Genomic DNA, 18,055 nt, shown 5'->3' on the forward strand with positions numbered 1-18,055 from the left:
GCGGGGTGATGGGAAATCCGCAGGGCCACAGGAAATCTGCGGGGTGATGGGAAATCCGTGGGGTGACAGGAAATCTGCGGGGTGATGGGAAATCTGCGGGGCAACAGGAAATCTGCGGGGTGATGGGAAATCCGTGGGGTGACAGGAAATCAGCGGGGTGATGGGAAATCCGCGGGGCGACGGAAAATCTGCAGGGTGATGGGAAATCCACGGGGTGATGGGAAATCCGCGGGGCAACTGGAAATCTGTGGGGTGGTGGGAAATCCGCGGGGTGACGGGAAATCCGCGGGGTGACGGGAAATCCGCGGGGCCACGGGAAATCCGCAGGGTGACGGGAAATCTGCAGGGTGACGGGAAATCCGCAGGGTGACGGGAAATCCGCAGGGTGACGGGAAATCCGCAGGGTGACGGGAAATCTGTAGTCCGGTCTCAGACCGTGATATATCGACATCAGATTTTAGAAATCAGCAAATGAGAATCCGAATTAGAAAGTTCTTATTTGTTTGTCCAAGCTCTAAACCCTGGTGATTCAGACACATCTTCAAGATTCCTTATAATCAATAGCACAGACCTTTCCTCCCAAAAGGTTATTAAAAAAAATTAATTGTAATATAATATGTAATATAACCCCGCCACACCACCCACCCCTCCCCAAGCATCTTTTTCTACCAGATATAAGGCTATGTTAACTTCACACGTTGCGTTTTTGCCACATTTTTTGTGTGCAAATTTTAAGCTGCCTTTTACAGTACCACCAAAACCTATGAGATTTTCAGAAATCTCATGCACACTTTTTTTCTGAGTGAAATGGAAAACTGCAGCATTTTTTCACCCATTGAAAGCAATGAGTAGGTAAAAAAAAAAAAAACAGCAAAAAAACTGAGGAAGTTGCATCATGTTTTGTTTTGGGGGGCACTAAACTTTATCAACGTGCGCAAGAGACAATAAAAACGCAGGAAAATCGGCTTTTTATAAGCAGCTTCTTTAATGTCAAGAGAGCAGGTTTTGCCTGCAGAAGAAAAAAAAGCAGCAAAAACGTAACGTGTGAACATAGACTTAGAAAGTTTATTGTCTCGGACGGAATGCCACAAAGCTTTTCTATACCTCTGCATTGCAAACCTTCCAAATCAGCCTGTGCTCACAAACAGCGGTTGCAGGGCAGCACGGTGGCACAGTGGTTAGCACTGCAGCCTTGCAGCGCTGGGGTCCTGGGTTCTAATCCCACCCAGGACAACATCTGCAAAGAGTTTGTACTCTCCGTGTTTGTGTGGGTTTCCTCCGGGTTCTCCGGTTTCCTCCCACATTCCAAAGACATAATGATAGGGAATTTAGATTGTGAGCCCCAATGGGGACAGCGATGATGATGTGTGCAAACTGTAAAGCGCTGCGGAATATGTTATAAAAAGATTATTATTATTATTTTCTTGTATATGTTTTTCCAGCAGAAAAATTGCTATCTTCGGAAAAGCCCCTGCATTTCACAGTACATTTTTAGGGTGTTTTCAATGCAGAAAACAGTGCATTTTTTGGAAGAATTTACTTGCAGCATTTTTTTTTTAAACACTCTGCAAAATGGGGGAAAAAAAAAAAACCCGTAAAGTGTGAATGAGATTTTAGAACAATTTGACATAAACTTGTAGCAACCCTGGTGGGCAAAACATTAAGCTCCTGGGTCCTAATACAAAGTCTGGAGGGGGGGGACCTTTATACGGTAACACAACTGCAACATTTCCAGCACTTGGGTATACCAATAGAACACAGAATAAAGAACAGCGCGGCATCACTGACGCAATTCTTTTGTGTTACCGGAAGTGTGAACATACCCTTAAGTCCGGGGGTTCTTCACATACCTAAGCAATCTGTACTCTGTCAATGTCAAATATATAACGTTTCCTGGCTAATCCTTACTGGATCAACGTGCAGGAATACAGATGTAGCAGAGCTGAATTTGTCATTTTAACTCTACGGAAATCCAAACCTTGTGATCACAAGAGAGTTTAAAGTGAGCTGTGCTGCGATGGACAAACTTGGCTCCGCTTCCTTTCCTAAACCCAGCTTAGCTAGAAATGACTAATGTATCGATGCAAAGATTAACCTCATTGCAAAATGTTAATCTTTAGCATCTACGTCCGCTGCATGGTTGGCGTCCTGCTCGGGAATTGCCAGCACTCTAATCCTCTGCGTTACACACATTCTCTGCAATGTCTTTTACCATATTTTATGTAAACATGGCTTTTTAAAGACATCGTACTATGTGCACAGCGGCGTAGGACACGTCTGCATAATGTGGAATCTCTGATGTAGCAGAGCTGGATACAGCAGATCTGGTCTTGAAACTAACTGTGGAATCATTAGATGTCCGTTTAATAAATATTTTGATGTCTGATCGCTCGTGTCCTAAGAGTGAAGTGAAAAATTCAGCTCTGCTACATCAGTAAATACAGGAATGAATTAATAAATTGACAGAGATTAATCCAATACCAAACACTCCCTCCCACCCCTGCCCATACCTATACTTCATTCCGGGCTGGCGCAAGCTGGCTTCACTAGGGGCTGGCACATTTTGCACTGACAGATGTCCCAGGCTCCGAGCGACCATTGCCACGGCTCGGAATCTTGTCCTGGCTCCAAGGCTCGGGCTACTGACATTTTGCCGGCTCAGTCTATCGTCCGCACTCCGACTTTTTAAACTGTGCTCCGAACAAGCGAATGAAACCTGCATGGCGTCGTCTCCTTTTTTGCAGCTCTCCAATATACTTAGTAGTTACCCTTGGAGGGGAGAAGTTATTCCGCGATGGTCTTTTGCCGCCGTCTAAAACATACGGGATCCTTTATTTCCTCTTTTTTTCTATTTGTGGAAGGCAACTGCAAGGATAAACCGAGAGGATACGGATATTATAAAAGCATTATCTGATCTTTGGGAGAGAAAAAAAAAAAAGCACTGGAGCTCCTTTAATCTTCTTCAAAACCAATCTCTCCGGGGAATAGAAAAACGGCACTTTCCTGGTCCCATCTTTATGATAGAGCAGTTGTGGCAAAAAAAGAAGAAAAAAATACTCAAAAACAACAAAAACAGCTCCTCTCAAAGACAAAATGCAACATGGTAATACGAAGAACAACAAAAAAAAGCGAAACTTTTGTTTTTTTTTTAGCAAGATTCCCAAAAATCTACAACGTTGACGTGAAGGAATGGAGTTGGGTATGGCCGGTAGAAATCCTCGGAGAAGGCACGTAAGAGGCTCTGTGCTGGAGATCCCAGGGTCTTCTGCATCCTGCGGAGATCTCCGTCTGTGATGTTCCTTCTTCGACAGCCAAGTCGACCTCTGGAGTCCGGAGCTCACAGCTCCTGTGGTGATACTGGGAGCTTCACATGTCTCTTTAAGTCAATTAGGTATCCAGTCAACTGTACCGAATGCCCCCATCGGTTCATTATTAAGTAAAGGGGAAAACGCGGTGCCTTCTCCTCTAGCGGAGAATTCGGGTAGGACGCCTATTGTTGTGGTTGGCAGCTCGGCACCCTATTTACCTGCCGTGTCACCGAAACGTACACAGCTCCGTGCATTTTCACGTGTCGTTACAGACCGGTGCCTGGAATAAAGGGGCAGATACCGAGCGCAGGTCAATTTCTTTCCCAGCAAGATTTGCAAATATGACAGCATTGGAAGAGTTAAAATTGTGCAACTTGATCTATACCTTGCTGCTGTATTTCCATCAGCTTGGATCTTGGCCAGGACCATGTATTTGAACTGTTGATGCAGAAAGTGGCTCTTGTTAGAAACCACAATACACTGTGTGATTAATGAATATTATATATATGCACACACAGGTTGTAATGGACCGGGCAGATTTAGACCTCGCTCTCTTAGTGACTACTTTTAATACTATATCATATAAACTAACATTTATAGAGTAAATAGAACACGTGGGAAAAACAATTTTAGACTATTTTTGCATTGCAAGTTGTAGAGTTGCAGGTGCTTTCTAAGGCCTCATTCAGACGTCCGATTATTACATCCGTGTTTTTTCACAGATAGCACTCGTACTTGTTAGTCTATGGGGTCATTCATATGTACACGATTTTTCTCAGACCAAGAGCTCCCTAGAAAATTGTGATTTTCATCTGAGGGTCGGATCAAAAATTGGCAATGCAAGTCTATGGGTCAGTGAAAACAATTGGATTTTCACAGACGGTCAGAAAAGAGAAGGTGGAGAAACTTTTTTTTTTATTTCTCCATGTGTGAGTAAAACAGATGAAGCTGGACCCAAGCCGGGACCAGGCGTGGACCAGGTGTGAACTAGGCTCAGACCAGGATCGGACCTGGCTGGGACCAGGCGTGAACTAGGCTCGGACCTGGCCAGGACCAGGCGTGAACTAGGCTCGGACCTGGCTAATCAGTTCATTTTTCTTGTGGAAAATTGGATGAGTGAATGAGCCCTTAAATTGAAAGGAGAGTATCACTTCAAAATCTGAAAGAGAAAAAAAAAAAAGATACCCAATACCTACACAATCATTAGTAAGATCCCACACATGTCAGTGAGGAGAACGACAATGGTATGATCATTTAGCCAAGTATATGCACATTCCGGAGGCGACTTCCTCTTCTGAGTCACGTGACGGCAATTCAGACTCTCCAGATGACACTGCTCTACAGGTACGTCAATATATATTTGGACAGAGACAACATTTTTCTAATTTTGGTTATAGACATTACCACAATGAATTTTAAACCAAACAATTCAGATGCAGTTGAAGTTCAGACTTTCAGCTTTCATTTGAGGGTATCCACATTAAAATTGGATGAAGGGATTAGGAGTTTCAGCTCCTTAACGTGTGCCACCCTGTTTATAAACAGACCAAAAGTAATTGGACAAATTCAATAATTTTAAATAAAATGTTCATTTTTAGTACTTGGTTGAAAACTCTTTGTTGGCAATGACTGCCTGAAGTCTTGAACTCATGGACATCACCAGACGATGTGTTTCCTCCTTTTTGATGCTCTTCCAGGCCTTCACTGCAGTGGTTTTCAGTTGCTGTTTGTTTGTGGCCTTTCTCTCTGAAGTTTAGTCTTTAACAAGTGAAATGCTGCTCAATTGGGTTGAGATCAGGTGACTGACTTGGCCATTCAAGAATATTCCACTTCTTTGCTTTAATAAACTCCTGGGTTGTTTTGGCTTTATGTTTTGGGTCATTGTCCATCTGTAGTATGAAACGACAACGATGTTTTTTTTTTTTTTAGCAAACTCCAGTCTAGCCTTTTTATTCTTGATGCTTATGAGTGTCTTGCACCGTGCAGTGAACCCTCTGTATTTACCTTCATGCAGTCTTCTCTTTATGGTAGATTTGGATATTGATACGCCGACCTCCTGGAGAGTGTCGGTCACTTGGTTGGCTGTTGTGAATGGGGTTTTCTTCACCAGGGAGATTATTCTGCGATCATCCACCACTGTTGTCTTCCGTGGGCACCCAGGTCTTTTTGCATTGATGAGTTCACCAGTGCTTTCTTTCTTTCTCAGGATGTACCAAACTGTAGATTTTGCCACTCCTAATATTGTAGCAAATTCTTGGATGGGTTTTTTCTGTTTTTGCAGCTTAAAGGGAAGGTGCCACCAGTTTTCTTGTATTTTGTTTTTTTGTGAAATTAAGCTTAAAATAGTAATTAAAATGTATTAATGCAATGTTTGCACTGTTTGCAAACATTTCTTTATGAAAAATATTATATATTTTTCTACAAATATACATATTTACCACTAGGGGGAGCATTTTCCGTTTTAGACCTCAAGCAGCTATAGTAAGATTTAGCAGCTCTGCCCCAGGGATATTAGACCACCCAAAGGGGAGGGAAATGGTGATGTCAGCAGTTACTGCCCCAATTTTGCTGCTAACAGTAAGAATGAAGAGCAGCATCACAGGGCAGCACCATTTTGTGTGTGACTGCCCTGTGACCTGCTATCACCAGCAGTTACTGCATCAGAGGCACAGCTTGTTTACAGAGGAGCAGAACACAGTGGGCTCAGCAGCATTATTTGTGAATAACATTCTTGCCATCCCCCTTCCCCCACCTTAATCCCTGTCCTGTCAGCTGCCCTGCTCTCTCTCTCCAGGTGTCACCTCCCTCTCTGCAGGCTGTGAGTACAGCTTACTGGAGATCACAGGGACTGTGTGTGAGGGGGAGGGGGAGACATGGCAGGAGAAGCACACAGGGCAGCGTGTGAGGAGCAGAGGACATGCCTGCTTGGAGTACAAAGGAGCAGTGAGGGCTTCTTCTGTCCTGTGATAGAGAGATCAGGGCTATAGTAAAATGGCAGCTAGTCACACCTACAGCAGTGAGTTGTGCAGCCCACAGAGGCGTGCCCAGCTCACTGCTAATGCTGCTGCAATGTTACAGATAGGGTCCGAGCTGGTCTATTATCTCCTATGTCCATGGGGTGCCGTAATCTGACACTGATAGGGCCCTGCTACTGCTGCAAAACCAAGATGTCAGCCCCCAGTGCATTCTTTAAACTCATAACACATGAAATCTGTTTCACATGCATTTCAAACTTGCTTATAGCAGCATGTTATGCTACATTACAGTGATTTATTAATGACCTACAAACGCGGTACCTTCCCTTTAAGGATGGCTTGTTTCACCTGCATGGAGAGCTCCTTTGACCACATGTTTACTTCACAGCAAAACCTTCCAAATGCAGCACCACACCTCAAATCAACTCCAGGCCTTTTATCTGCTTAATTGAGAATAGCATAACGAAGGGATTGCCCACACCTGTCCATGAAATAGCCTTGGAGTCAATTGTCCAATTACTTTTGGTCCCTTTAAAAACAGGGTGGCACATGTGCAGGAGCTGAAACTCCTAAACCCTTCATCCAATTTTAATGTGGATACCCTCAATTGAAAGCTGAAAGTCTGAACTTCAACTGCATCTGAATTGTTTTGTTTAAAATTCATTGTGGTAATGTCTATAATCAAAATGAGAAAAATGTTGTCTTTGTCCAAATATATATGGACCTAACTGTATGTATGAGCCAGAATTCTCATATTTATCAATGCAAATCTATGGAGCCACTTTCTGACGTTCCAAAGGATTGCATTGTGAAAGCCACTTCTGGAGAGTGATCCAGTGAGTCTGAAGAGCGGTGACTTCACTTCGAAAAGTAGCGGAACGGTGCTGGATACTGGTGAAAACTGATCGGTAAGTATATAAACACACTGACAAGTATAGGGGAAAAAATTATTTGAAGTACCATACTTCTTTAAAGATATGCAGAATTGGGAAAAGTGTCAGTCGGATTATATAAAGTGAGAATGTGATACCAATCTGATTATTTCCATTGATGACACGTCTGCAATGTTTAGGGATTGACCAAATACCGAGGACACCGAGCCAAAGCAGGATCATGTTTTACGGACATGTGTCAGGTTGAGTTTACCAACATGTCTTGCCAAAATGAATGAGCGATAGGACAAGATCACAATATATACACATTTCTGCCCCCAAACCCCTCCCAATAGGAGTCAGATAATGATTTACAAATTTCAGAGTTTTGGGCTGTTTCCTAATGAGAAAAGCCTTCAGATATTTTTTTTAACGAAAGTTAGAGCTGTATAAAATCAATTTGTTGCCCATTGGGTATTAAAGGGGGTTGTCCACTACAGGAAGATCTTTTATTAATGGGTCAAGGGAGGTGAAAAAGAGCTTAAAAAACAAAACCTCCCAGAAAGGTGCTGCCCCTCCATACTCAGTGCTGTGTCCCCTGCCAGCCTTCTGGCATCGACATCCCGTGAAGGCATCATGCAGACGCTGCAGCTAATCAACGGCCATTGATTGGCTGCAGCATTCACATTTCATCTGAGCTGATGCGACACCATTTTTGCTGCTGGATGTTGATGCCAAAAGACTGGCAGGGGAGACAGCACCGAATAAACAGGCCCTTGACGCCGAATATTGATTTTTCACACCTTCCAGAACCCAATAATTAGAAAATGTCCAATAGTTGACAAGCCCTTTAAAATGTTGCTCCAATTTTAAAGGCAATTTCCAGAGAATATAAATTATTGTTGGTCGTCCCCCAATCTGTGCTTTCTGGGGCCAGCCTCAAAACACTCTACATGGCCGGAGACAACCGCTCAGTCGGCCACTGGGGAGACGGGTCACGAGCTGTGTCTTGGTGTATGAGTACTTCAGGCAATCTCCGGTGTGATGAGGGCAGGTAATACAACAGACCACGGAATTCCGGTACGAAGACGTGAACGCCGCCTAGACCAGACATGTGCGTAGACTACACATTTCAGGTGGAAACGCCATAACATTGCACAAGTGAACCACGTTCAACCAAATGATTGCGCTCATTCATCCTATATGATGAATGCCAGCCGTCCCCCTGATAGTCTGACATCATAAGGCCTTGTTGTGGTAGGAGAAAGGAACTCCAGGAAATGACATGATATTAAAGGGAATCCGTCAGAACAAAATGACTGATCAAACCAAGCACAGGCGCTCGGTGCACCATGGCGTGGCCAAACATTTAAGTGCACCTTCCACTTACCGTATTTGTTTTAAACAACTCTGGCTTTATAAAGGGCAGAGACAGATATAAAAAAGTAATTAATTCTGTCCTGACACAGTCCACTTAAATTTGAATACCTACACCATGCAGACACTGAGAAAATTGCTGAGGATTTGGGGGAGAGGTTGCTTATGTTTGGTTAAAGGCAGAAATTAGTAGGATACCCACTAGTTTTTTTCTCCCCCATGGAAACCCAGAGTCTACACAAGTTTATTTTTTGCACCAGCAGACCATTTTATTTTTAAAGGGAATCTGTCAGCAGGATTTTGGTATGTAATCTGAGGGCAGCATGAGGTAGGGGTTGAAAAACAGATTTCATGGATGTGTCACATGTCAGGCTGTGTGGTGTTTACTTACAATGAAGGTTTTATCACCTGGTGATTATCATTGTATGCACTACATCAGGTCATACATGCTATCCTGACTCCACCCCCTCCTGTGATTAGCAGCTCATTGTCTATAGGCAATGTAAATGTAGAGCCTGGTGCGGGCGGGGTTAGCTTTCTGAGCTCTGCTTCATGGGAAATCAGTGTCAGAACTGCTGCACCCAGTAAACTAAGCGATACATTGTTGGATTCAGGGTCTATTTGCCTATATTATGCTGCTCTGAGATGAGGTAGCAAAAACCTGCTGACCGATTCCCTTCAAATCGTAAATAACCATTTTAAGCCTTTAAAAAAAGCTGCCCTGATTTCATGGTTTGTCAACTTCTTTACTTAATTCCACAAACATTTTCAATAAAAACATACTTAAAGTTAAACAAAAATAATAATAATAATCAGGGTTCTTAGTTGTAGCAGTGCTCAGAAAGCTGCACCCGCCCACACCACAGCTTTATGTGTACATTGTCTATTGACAGTGAGCTGCTTATCAGAGGAGGGGGCGTGATCAGACCAGGGCTCACAGGAGCTGTAGTCCTGTAGTGATAATCTTCTGGAGATAAAACCGTTATTGAATGGAAACAACAGCACAGAGCTTAATAAGTGACACATCCCTGAAATCGCTCTCAGCTCTAAAAAATTATGCTGCTCTCGGATTACATAGCAAAAACCTGCTGATATATTCTTTTTAATGATAAATCCTGATAAGGAAAGGAAAAGATTTACAAAGCTATTTCAGATTCTATGTATAGCTAAAGCTTGCAACGTTTGTTCAGGATGGAGAGTTTTCCCATAAGCAGTATCCAGTTTCCTTTTCTAAGGAAATGTGGCCTATAATAAAGACAAAAACAAGTCCAGAAATGGCACGTAACCCGAGATCACTGCAGATAAGGAGTCAGCATTAAACTGAATGGAACAACGGTCTGCGTATCTGCAGATTATCTCACCCACCCATCATCATCCAATATCTATACCGAAAATCTAAGCTGTAAAGTGTAATAATAGAAGGGAAATCTATTATTCATGGCAGAGGATGAAAAAGATTAACCTCCAAGAATATTCATTGAGCCAACGCTGGATGGAACAAAATATTTTGTTTTTTTTTTTTGGTTGTCACAGAAAGGTCAGTGACGGCCAAAATAATTAGCCCGTCTGCCATTTATAGCTACTGTCAGTTAAAAATGCCACCTGCCACTGTGCAACTCTGCGACATGAGTGAACGGCCCTGGCCAAGCCGCCCCACACTAAGCTAAGAGTATAGAAGGGAAAAAGTAGAGAAAAGAATGGAAAATAGAGAAAATACAATGAATATATTACATAAAGCAGCAGATATTTTATAGATAGATAGGTAGATAGATAGAAAAACAAACATACATAGAGGCAGATAAAGAGTTAAGGCCCCTTCACACTTAGCGACGCTGCAGCTATACCGACAACGATCCGGATCGCTGCAGCGTCGCTGTTTGGTCGCTGGAGAGCTGTCACACAGACCGCTCTCCAGCGACCAACGATGCCGGTAACCAGGGTAAACATCGGGTAACTAAGCGCAGGGCCGCGCTTAGTAACCCGATGTTTACCCTGGTTACCATGCTAAAAGTTAAAAAAAACAAACACTAGATACTTACCTACCGCTGTCTGTCCTCCAGCGCTGCACTCTGCTTCTCTGCTCTCCTCCTGTACTGGCTGTGAGCCGGAAAGCAGAGCGGTGACGTCACCGCTCTGCTTTCCGGCTCACAGCCAGTACAGGAGGAGTGCAGAGCACAGCGCTGGAGGACAGACAGCGGTAGGTAAGTATCTAGTGTTTGTTTTTTTTTACTTTTAGCATGGTAACCAGGGTAAATATCGGGTTACTAAGCGCGGCCCTGCGCTTAGTTACCCGATGTTTACCCTGGTTACCAGTGAAGACATCGCTGGATCGGTGTCACACACGCCGATCCAGCGATGTCTCCAGGGAGTCCAGCGACGAAATAAAGTTCTGGACTTTGTTCAGCGACCAACGATCTCCCAGCAGGGGCCTGATCGTTGGTCGCTGTCACACATAACGATTTCATTAACGATATCGTTGCTACGTCACAAATAGCAACGATATCGTTAACAATATCGTTATGTGTGAAGGTACCTTAAAGGCAGATAGAGAGAAAGATAAAGATAAAGAGAGAGAGATAATTAGATACAGATAGAAAGATAGAGACAAACAGACAGAGCGATAAAGAGACAGAGCGATAAAGAGACAGATAGAGAGACAGATAGAGAGACAGATAGAGAGACAGATAGAGAGACAGATAGAGAGACAGATAGACAGACAGATAGACAGACAGAGAGACAGACAGAGAGACAGACAGAGAGACAGACAGAGAGACAGACAGAGAGACAGACAGAGACAGACAGAGAGACAGAGAGAGACAGACAGAGAGACAGATAGAGAGACAGATAGAGAGACAGACAGACAGATAGACAGACAGATAGACAGACAGATAGACAGACAGATAGACAGACAGATAGACAGACAGATAGACAGACAGAGACAGACAGAGAGACAGATAGAGAGACAGATAGACAGACAGATAGAGAGACAGATAGAGACAGATGCACTTTTGTTCTGTAAACTAGAAACACTTTCCTGGATGAATGCACATACTGCGATATAAGGAATACATAAAACATAGAAAACTATCAGCACCCAAAACAATCAAAAGAAAAGAAAACGTATGGATAAATTGAGGCAGAACAATAAATATGATGGTCAGTTCTGAATGTATCACACAGCGGCAGAATGGGCCCCGTTGCCTCTAGTGGGGTCTGCTGTTTATTCCGGTATTTTGGCTGGATCTGAGGAGATCTAGGAGGCAGAAGTGAAGGCCACTTAGGACTCGTTGTTCAGAGAGGCCATTACACAGGAGGGGAATGAGGTGTCCGCTCCTCCGGCCACATCTCCGTGTCTGAACATTTACTAATGTAATGTCATCCATTCCTGGTTTTCTATGAGCCGTCGCTCTGGGAAATGTCAGACTGTTGTCACTTTGCTGCCTGTGTCCCGGTAGTACCGGCACAGATCCCGGATAGCACTATACATACATACAAGCCTCATCAGCACTGCCGCCTTGTAGCATGATTTCTTAGAACCCAGCATTGTGCCGTCCCTCTGTTAATCCTCCTGGAAATACCTGAGTACACTGACAACTGGGCGCGATTCTTCACCTCTTCTATACAATTTGTCGCTACCAAGTCTGACCCGGTCAGCGATGATTGGAAGGTCTCACACCCCGCATCCCACCAATAAACAACAGAAAAGGGTCTTACAGCCTATGGCACTGGATTGCAGAATAACCCTCATTTCACCAGAGCAGGAAATGGAGACCGATTTGCGACAACAAACGTTTTCTTTGTTTTTTTGGGCAGTTTTGATGATTGAGGCCCATAGATTATATACATAGGAACGTCAGCATTTAGAGATTATATTGTGAGAGCCTCATATTAATGCTTTACGGGGGCAATCCTGATAATCCTCTCCTGTCTCCATCCATTAGGACAATGCCTCTGTGCCATTATCACATGTGTGGACAGGTCACCACCTCCAAGATCAGAACTTTCATCTCCTGAAGTCCTCTGTGCTGCTGTGGACCAGGCATTCACTACTGATTCCTAATCCATGACCTTATCCAGGGCTCAGTACTTCCTCTGATTATAAAAAACTGACTTTTCCGAATATAGCCCTGTTTCACAACAACGCCCTCCGCTTCTTAAATACTCTGTGCTGCAGTGATCACTCCCATATTTCGGCTGTCATTTGATAATACTGCCCCTTTGATCGCTCATCATCTGGACATCTATGGGGCTTACTATCCTTACGAACTTGATGGCATGGCTCCATCACAAGCAGACCTGTTCTCAATAACACTCTTACCTTAGCACACTTTTCCTTAAACACTCTGCGCTGCTTTGGGCATTCCAAAAATGTAAAATGGCGAAACAGGATAATATCTCCACCCCCTGCTTTTACTGCTTTAGGTAAAATCTTGATAATCCATTAGTGAATACAAATCTGTATGAAACTTTTAGGAATCTCAGAAAGTACACAATATACTCTACATGTTCAGATGGAGAAAAAAAAAGTTTTTTACTATTCTTTTTGCATGAATTTTTGGCTAAACACCATTTTTTACAATCGGGTTTAATTACAAAATAATTTGGCACCATATAGCCTCTGTATTGCTGGCTGCAGAATGAGTTAACTGAGAAACTATCAGTCGGCTGCTATGACCTTCTGACAGCAGGCTGGTAACTCTTATAACTATCCTTTCCTGAACTCTTCTCAGCTGATTTATGACCACATTAAGGTTGAAAGTGTCGGGAAACAAAGAGCCTGTATAAGCCAAACACTGCAAAATGTTCAATTAAACCAAATTGCAAAAAAGGATTTTTAGCCCCAAATATATGAAGTAAAAGACAAAAATATCCAGAAAGGAGGTCAATCATTTTTAAAACATGAACATCATACATATAAACGTGTCACTACAGGGGTAAGGAAGGAAAGGATTGGCTGCAGCGTTACACCTGGCCTTTATCCAGCATGCTCCCACCAACCCTGTTCCACCCTATAAAGGGTTACAATTGTTAGAGATTATAAAGTGTAATCTTTGGGATAATCTCAAACACATTCTGACATAAATTGCCCGGGGTTTCTTAGAGCAATACACAGCATGAACACACAAAAAATAATGTATTTAAAATAAAAAAAAAAAGTGTTATTTCCACGTTCCCATATGGGTCAAATTACAGAGATTCTAAAAGCAATAAGCTGTGCAATTTACCTGTTATCATAATTCCTCTCAAAGGGAATCTGTCACCAGTTTTTTGCCATGTAATCTGAGAGCAGAGACCCTGATTCCAGCGATGTATCACTTACTGGGCTGCTTGGTGCAGTTTTGATAAAATCCCTGTTTTTTTTAATTTGCTGTGGATATAGCAGAGCTCAGAAAGCTGAGCCCTGTGTAACCCCGTCCACACCACTGATTGGCTGCTTTCTGTGTACACTGTATTTTTTTTCGGGGTGGGGAAGGGGGGCGGTGAGTGCATGGGCAGAGGAGCATCGAAGAGCTCCATGCGCCGATGGAAGAAGAAAAATCATGGGTGAAGGACCTGTGATGTCGTCATGCCCAACTGACTCAAGGATGGGGCCATGCTTCAGATTACGAGTGATTAGGTGTGTTCCCGGGTAGGAAGAGGCACTGGTGACGGGTAATTATGGAACAGGGGTACACCATGGGATAGTAGACTGTGTGTGGGGGTACAAGAGGTGCAGGATACTTGTGGGAGTGCAGGGTATATGTGGGGTACATATGGGGGTACAGGGTACACAAGGGGGTGCAGGGTACATATGGGGGTATACAAGGGGATGCAGGGTACATATGGGGGTACACAAGGGGGTGCACGGTACATATGGGGGTGCAGGGTACATATGGGGGTGCAGGGTACATATGGGGTACATATGTGAATACAGGGTACACAAGGGGGTGCAGGCTGTATGTGGGGGTGCATGATAATTAAATACAGCCCTGGAGGTAGGGGATCTAATCTACATTATCACCTATACAGCAGGTAGTCGATACCTGTAGCTGACTAACAAGATGAAGCTGAGACTTTATTTTTTTTAAAGTGACAATGCCCTTTAATGTTGTCAGCCTCATTCATATTGAGTTTTGATCTTCCAGTAATCAGAGTCCAGGAAATGAGCGGTGACCTGTGACGACCGTGTTCAGAGCAGAGATGACTGATTGTATTTATTAGAGCTTCACGTCATCGCAGGTTCGATCTGCTATAAACAAGAACATGAAACGACGGATACTAATAAAGGCAGAAACCAAAATGGTCAGACCCTCCCTACACAGAAGTCTCTAAACTTTGGGACTGGCCCCTCAATAGCAGGCCCTGCCCGTTGAGTCATATTAGGGTCTACTTAAACACTGCAGGAAATTATAATATTAAGTTCTCGCACTTATCTCCGATCCGGAAAAGTAAGATGAGCATCATGCGAGTACAATGCAATTTCTCTCACCTATCGTCCGTAAGACGTGCGTATGCAATCCATATGCAATGCGTTTTTAACAATCTCTTACATACTGTAATTCTCTAATTTAAAGCTATTTACAAACGAATAAAGTAATCTTATATACAAATAGAGATAAATACAATAGATAGAGATCCGTGAGATACATAATTAGTGCCGTGTGTAGTTTACTGTACATGTATTTAGCTCATAAATGAAAAAATGGCGTAGGGTCCCCCTTTTTTTTAATAACCAGCAAAGTCAAAGCAGACAGCTGTGGGCTGATATTAATAGACTGGGAAGGTCCTTGGATATTGGCCCCTTCCCAGCCTAATAAGACCAGCCCTCAGCCACCCCAGTAATAGCTCATCCATTACATGCACCAATTCTGACGATTAGCCTCAGTTCTTAGCGATTTCCCTGGTGTGGTATGTGGTGCCAACATCAAGCCCTCGGGTTATTAGTAATGGAGAGGTGTCTGTCAAACCCATAGAAAAAAGAAATAAAGACACACACAAAAGTCCTTTGTTTGTAAGAATCACTCCCCAACAACTTCTCTCTTTCATTTATTTATTTTAAAAAAAAATACACACCTGTCTGCTGTAATCCAAATGGAGGTTCCACGACAATCTCTGTTTTCTCAGTAAAGTGTAAGGAGCTCCATTTAGAGAACAAATCTCCATAGACTAGATCAGCAGGCAATGCCAGTTCTCATGCTGTGCTGCAACTGCTGTGACGAGAGGAGATATCAGTGAGGTTACCATAGTTCACAGCTGCCAGGTCTCAAGCGGTGCAGCACGAGAGCCAGAATAATGAGCCGTAGCATTACAGCTCTTCAATCTGGCTCTAACGCTGCCACAAGGCTTGATGTCAGCCCCAGCTGCTGACATCAACCCCACAATCCCATTACCCCAACTGCCACCATACCAGGGCAATTGGGAAGAGCCAAGGCTAAGCGCCAGAATGGGCTCATCTAATGGATGTGCAATTTCTGGGGTGACTGAGGGTTGGTCTAATTAGGCTGGGAAGGGGCCAATATCCATGGAACTTCCAAGCCTATTATCAGTCTGAAGTTACCTGCTTAGCCTTTGCTAGTTATTAAACATAGGGGGAGGCAAACATTTTTTTATGGTCTGCCCTTTTTAATACTCAGTAAGGGCTAAGCAGACAGCTGTAAGCTAATAATAGGCTGGAAGCTCCATGGTTATTGGGCCCTAACCAGAATAATAAGAACAAGCTGTCTGTTTTCGCTTAGCTGGTTATTAAATATATGGGTGACAGCACGTATTTTTTAAATAAATTACTTATTTAATAGGTTAAATAAGGTTAAGCATCCTTCAGTGCCACGTTAAAGGCACTAAAGGGTGCAAGTTTAATATATGTAGGGGGCTTGTGAAATTATACATATATATCTAATCTATATCTATCCATCTTCTTCTGATGGTTCTGGCTGAGAATTTACTGTACTTGACTAATGACATTTCCTGGTTCCTTTGCGATGTGTGCAACAAAGGAAAACTGATGACACACGCATGGTCCATGCACCGTCCGTTTTTTTCTCGCACCCATTGACTTGTATTGTCGAGTCTCGTCCGATACAGGCAGCCACTCGAAGCATGCTGCAATTTTTTTTTATATAGCGCCAACATATTCTGCAACACACTACATTTTTAACATCAAACCCACAATATGTGTTGAAGGTGTTATCCACTATTTTGATATCGTTAGATGTCATCAATATTAGATCAGTAGGGGTCAAACACCCGGCAAACCTACATTTGTCTGCCGCCTGAGCTGATAAAAAGCTAATGATGGTGGCGGGGGGTGATGGATCCCCACTGATCGGCTACTGAAGACCTAAGGGTAGATCATCAATATAAAAAGGTGGACTTTTGATTAGACAACACATTTAGGGTATGTGCGTATGTCAGGATTTCTTGCAGAAATTTTCCTGACAAAAACCGGACATTTCTGCCAGAAATCCGCATGCGTTTCTTTCGCGTTTTTTGACGCGTTTGACGCGTTTTTTGTGCGTTTTTTCCCAAATGCATAGAATTGCGGGAAAAACGCAGAAAATCCGCAAAAATAATGAACATGCTCATTTTTTTATCGTGATGCATGTTTTTCGCGGAAAAAAACGCATCCATGTGCACAAAACATGTAGAATGCATTCTAAATGATAGAACGCATAATGTATGCGTTTTTAATGAGTTTTTGTAGCGGTTTTAGCACGAAAAAAAACGCGAAAAAACCTGAACGTGTGCACATGGCCTTAAAGTGAAGCCAACAGGACAGCTGCTTAAATGGGATTGTTCAGACAATGCGTTTTTTTTTCTTACCACGAAATGAAAGCAGCAAGAATGAGATTTCAGGAATCTGACGCACACGCTGCTTATTTTTTTCCTTGCAGTTTTGAGCCAAAGCATTTTTAAAAAAAATCTGCAGCTGGTCTATTCTTTCAGGATTTTAACACTTAAAAAAACATAAAAAATACACGCAAAAATACACATTTTAAGCAGCATTTTATCCAGCCAACTCCCTGGTTTTTGGCGCTGAAAATCTGCTGCAAATACTCACCGTGTGCACATAACCCAAATTATGTTATACAGTCTACTTATATATAAATATTAGATTGGTGGGGGTACCAAACACTGATGTATAGGATCATCATCTAACGACAACGGTTTTATTAAAGGAAATACAATCTTCTGCCAGTGTCAATGAACACAGACCATTCCACTTGACACAACCCTAACAGCTGGCCAGGTCGGATGTGGGTCACATCTGTTGAGATTTTAATCAATGCTTCTTATTGAGCTTGAGATGCGGAGGAAAGACACAGCTTCAATACAAAGCCGGCAAATTTGTAGATTTGTCTATATATAGAGCTACTGATACAGAATACATAAATACAGTTCATTTCCTGGTAGGAACAAATTAGAAAATGCAAATGAACTAGTGCCACCTAGTGGCCAAAAGAATTTCTACATACATTGCAGGTATCCTCACTTAGGCTACGTTCACATTAGCGTCATGCGACGCTGCGTCGCCGACGCAACGCAC

The 18,055-nt window shown here is 42.9% G+C and overlaps 1 protein-coding gene across 8 annotated transcripts in view; it reads right to left on the reverse strand.

Annotated features, from left to right (window-relative positions):
- The window catches only part of KCNAB2 (potassium voltage-gated channel subfamily A regulatory beta subunit 2), a 254,260-nt gene that overhangs the window by 78,116 nt on the left and 158,089 nt on the right, over positions 1-18,055 (reverse strand). The window contains exon 1 of one of the 8 annotated variants that reach the window (XM_069741821.1): positions 2,511-2,774. The exons of the other annotated variants lie outside the window; for them this stretch is intronic. Coding sequence (XP_069597922.1) covers positions 2,511-2,722 — 212 coding nt within the window. The 5' untranslated portion in view covers positions 2,723-2,774. Of the gene's footprint in view, positions 1-2,510; positions 2,775-18,055 lie in introns of those variants that run through there. 8 annotated transcript variants of the gene reach the window in all.

Source organism: Ranitomeya imitator, chromosome 10, assembly GCF_032444005.1.
Source record: "Ranitomeya imitator isolate aRanImi1 chromosome 10, aRanImi1.pri, whole genome shotgun sequence".
In the NCBI taxonomy this organism is placed as follows: Eukaryota; Metazoa; Chordata; class Amphibia; order Anura; family Dendrobatidae; genus Ranitomeya; species Ranitomeya imitator.